The following is a 3,865-nucleotide window of genomic DNA, read 5'->3' as shown; positions in this document are numbered from 1 at the left end:
CTCAACAATGTTATGTATGTATTATATGATTATATTTAAGTTCAAGTTTAAGCAAGATTTTAAGTTATGTGTTATGATTTTTAAGCATGCTCATTCATGTATTCGTTATGTATTAGTATTCCAATGATTTAAATTATTTTAAACCCTTGTTATGTTAGCATGTTGGGCCTCTAGGCTTACTACACTTATATGGTGCAGGTGAGTACATAGAGGAAGATGTAGTTCCTACCGGTGGTGAGGATGTATGAGCGGACATGCAGTGATCCCCCGTGACCGTCGGCTGAGTCTTTATGAACATTTTAAGAATTTTTAAACTCCGTTTCTTATTTATTTCTTTTATGTCTTTCCAGTGGTGAATTTTAGTACTATTTTTATTAATTAATTTTTATTGCATGCAAACTTTTAAGGGGATTGTTTGGCAGTATTTTATTTAAGTTTGACTCAGGTTATTTAAGTAAAAATGTTGCATTTTATTTATGTTATTTTTAAATCTGTTTATTTTTTGCATATATGTATGGGCATGTATGTACATCTATTTTACTTAGTATTATTTTTTAAAAAAAGAAAAAAAAAATTCTTGCATATATTATTTTAGAATGTTTGGGTCGTTTCAATAGTATAGAAAAAGATGCAGCGTATTGTTTGTATTGTTATCTCTTCAAGACAACAAATGGAAAACAAGCAGGAGGAGAGGCTTTTGTTAGCGAATGATTTACAAATTGGAAGGGTAAAGATAGGTTAAATATTCATGTTGGCCAACATGACAGTGAACATCATAAAGCTCGAATGAATTGTGAATCTTTGATGAATCAAGATGAGCACATTCAATCAATTTTGCACAAACAGTCAAAGCAAATAAGAAATGATTATCGTATCCGTCTCAATGCTTCGATTGATTGTGTTAGAGTTTTGTTGCGACAAGGCCATTCATTTCGTGGTCATGACGAAACTGAAGGTTCTCTTAATACAGGTAACTTTCTTATTCAACTGGAGTTTTTAGGTGCTCATAATAAAGAGATCAATGATGTGATATTGAAAAATGCTCCTAAAAATTTCAAATTAACATCACATGGTATTCAAAAATATATAGTGAATGCTTGTGCTTGTGAAATGACTAATGTTATTATCAGAGATGTTGGTGAGTCATTGTTCTCAATTTTAGTTGATGAATCTCATGATGTGTCAACAAAGGAGCAAATGTCGGTTGTTTTGCGCTATGTGGATAGTAGTGGGCATGTAAATGAATGCTTTATATGGAATTGAGCATGTTACCAGTACTACAGCACTTTCACTTAAAGCTGCAATTGATAAGATGTTCTCTAGATATAATTTGAGCATGTCTAAGTTGAGAGGACAGGGTTTTGATGGAGCGAGTAATATGCGGGGTAAATTTAATGGTCTAAAAGCACTCATCTTAAAAGAGAATCCATGTGCATTTTACGTACATTGTTTTGCCCATCAGCTTCAACTAGCTCTTATAGCCGTGGCTAAGAAAAATCTCCCGATTTCTAATTTTTTTCATGTTGTTGGTGATGTGGTAAATGTTGTTGGAGCATCCTGCAAACGTTCTGATCTTCTTCGGGAGAAACATTCAGATTTTATTATTGAGGCATTGGAGATGGGTGAGATTTCAAGTGGTCGGGGTCTTAATCAAGAAACTACCCTTCAACGTGCTGGGGATACACGTTGGGGGTCACATCACAATTCTTTGATCAACTTAATTGCCATGTTCTCTGTTGTTACCGATGTGCTTGAAATTATTTCAGACGATGATTCCAGCTCTTCTGATCAAAAAACTGAGGCATTTAATTTATTGGAGTCAATACTTTCATTTGATTTTGCATTCAATTTTCACTTGATGAAATATATCTTAGGGATTTCGAGTGAACTGGCGATGGCATTGCAGAAGAAAGATCAGGATATTGTGAATGCTATGGATTTGGTACAAGTATGCAAAAACCAACTCCAAAGGATGAGAGATGATGGTTGGGATTCATTTTTAAAAAAAGTTCACTGTTTTTGTGAGAAACATTACATTGATATTCTCAAAATGGATGGTATGTTCACACGTTGGGCACCTCGTGGTCGTCCACATCGTAATCAACCAGAAGTGACAAATTTGCATCACTATCGTGTGGATTTATTCTATGATGTTATTGATATGCAACTTCAAGAGTTAAAAGATCGTTTCTCAGAGGCAGGTATGGAGTTACTATTATGTGTAGCTTGTTTGTGTCCACAAAACTCATTTTCGGCTTTTGAGAAGAAGAAATTGATACAACTAGCTGAGTTTTATCCACAAAATTTCTCTAGAGTTGATCTCCTCATACTTGATGATCAACTTGAAACTTATATATGTGACATGCGTTCGAACAAATCATTTCAAGGATTGAAAGGCCTTGGCGATCTTTCAGAGAAGGTAGCTATGTCAAAGAAAAATAAGGTTTACCCATTGGTTTATAAACTTTTGACATTGGCATTAATTCTACCAGTTGCGACTGCAAGTGTAGAGAGAGTTTTTTCTGCTATGGGAATTGTGAAAGACAGGTTGCGCAATCGAATGGGTGATGAGTGGATGAATGATAGTCTAATTGTTTATGTAGAGAAAGAAATATTTCTAACAATTGATAATGAAACTATTATACAAAGCTTTCAAAATATGAAGACTCGAAAAGAACAATTGTAAGGTAATTATTTTGTGGTGTTTTATGACTAGAATATTCTATATTTTTTTAATTTATTTAATTATAGTATATTGTTGCCCACACTGAGCCAAGATCCTGGCTCCGCCCCTGTCTGTTGGTAACTAGTCGTTTTCTTGTCTTTTATTTCATTGTAAGAAGGTACACTTTGGCTGCATAGATCTGAGTCTAATCAGTGTACTAGAGACCTTTGGTTAATAGCTTTAGCTGGTTCATAGAGAGCATCTGCTGATCTGCTCTTCTGCTTTTGCTTCCGCTCTTCTTAATTTGCTTCCAATTGTTTATATATCAAGTTGGTGTCTGAAGTACTTTTTTCAAACACTAAAACTCAGATATTTGATATCCTAACACAAAACGTCCAAGGTTTTTCGAACAAAAAGAAAAGCTTCGACATGTATGTTCACGAATTTGGATCATAATGTTAGCAACCAAATCATCGTCGAGTCTATATCTCATATCTGAATACCTAGATTAATATTGCAAAAACCGTGGTTTCACAAGCTGCTATAGATGGGCTTGCCCTCCAATGAAGGGTGAAGACCATATTTTGTATTGCCACTGTTAGGTTTGGACAGTCTAAAATCACAGAAATACCATAAAACTTTTTGAGTGAGTGTTATCTGTTAGTGTTGTCACTTCATGATAACACTGTGCAACAGATTATTTAACTAATAGCAAAAGTAAACAATAACACAGATAATTATGCACAAGTATCAAGTACTTGCGCGATGCCTCATGGCGAAATAATCACTAGAAAAATAAAATCAATTTACAAAAACCGACTAGTGATTGTTTTATAAAAAACTATTTTTCTCAACAAATTGAAAAAATAAAAGACTTCCTAAAAACTAGTAAGAACTAGAATAAAACATCAATATGAAGTACTAAGCCGAAAAATGAAAACCAAAGAAACACTTTCTGAACAACACTTCACTCGTGTGTTCTTCAGTGTTTCCAACACTACTCGACAACACAGTGTAGTAGCGATGAACACTTCAGAAATTCTTCAACGATTGATCTTCAATACTTTAGAATTTCTGCAGTACTTTCTCTATATATTTTGCTCTCTATATTTCACTCTCTTAATTGTCTTCTTTGATCGATCCTATGCACTCCTTTAAATAAAACTTCAAATTGTTTCCATAAATAAGAACCTACATATC

At 33.9% G+C, this 3,865-nt stretch overlaps 1 protein-coding gene across 1 annotated transcript; it reads left to right on the top strand.

The window, feature by feature from the left end:
* Nucleotides 1–670: 670 nt before the first annotated feature.
* Nucleotides 671–2,686, top strand: LOC140889702 (uncharacterized). The gene is made up of 3 exons (XM_073297426.1): nucleotides 671–727; nucleotides 847–1,232; nucleotides 1,276–2,686. The coding sequence occupies exons 1-3, from the start codon at nucleotides 671–673 to the stop codon at nucleotides 2,684–2,686; spliced, it is 1,854 nt and encodes a 617-aa protein (XP_073153527.1).
* Nucleotides 2,687–3,865: the final 1,179 nt, after the last annotated feature.

This window comes from Henckelia pumila, chromosome 3 (genome assembly GCF_033568475.1).
Source record: "Henckelia pumila isolate YLH828 chromosome 3, ASM3356847v2, whole genome shotgun sequence".
In the NCBI taxonomy this organism is placed as follows: domain Eukaryota; kingdom Viridiplantae; phylum Streptophyta; class Magnoliopsida; order Lamiales; family Gesneriaceae; genus Henckelia; species Henckelia pumila.
Note: the sequence above shows the minus strand (reverse complement) of the source record. Positions and strands in the feature narration are given on the sequence as shown.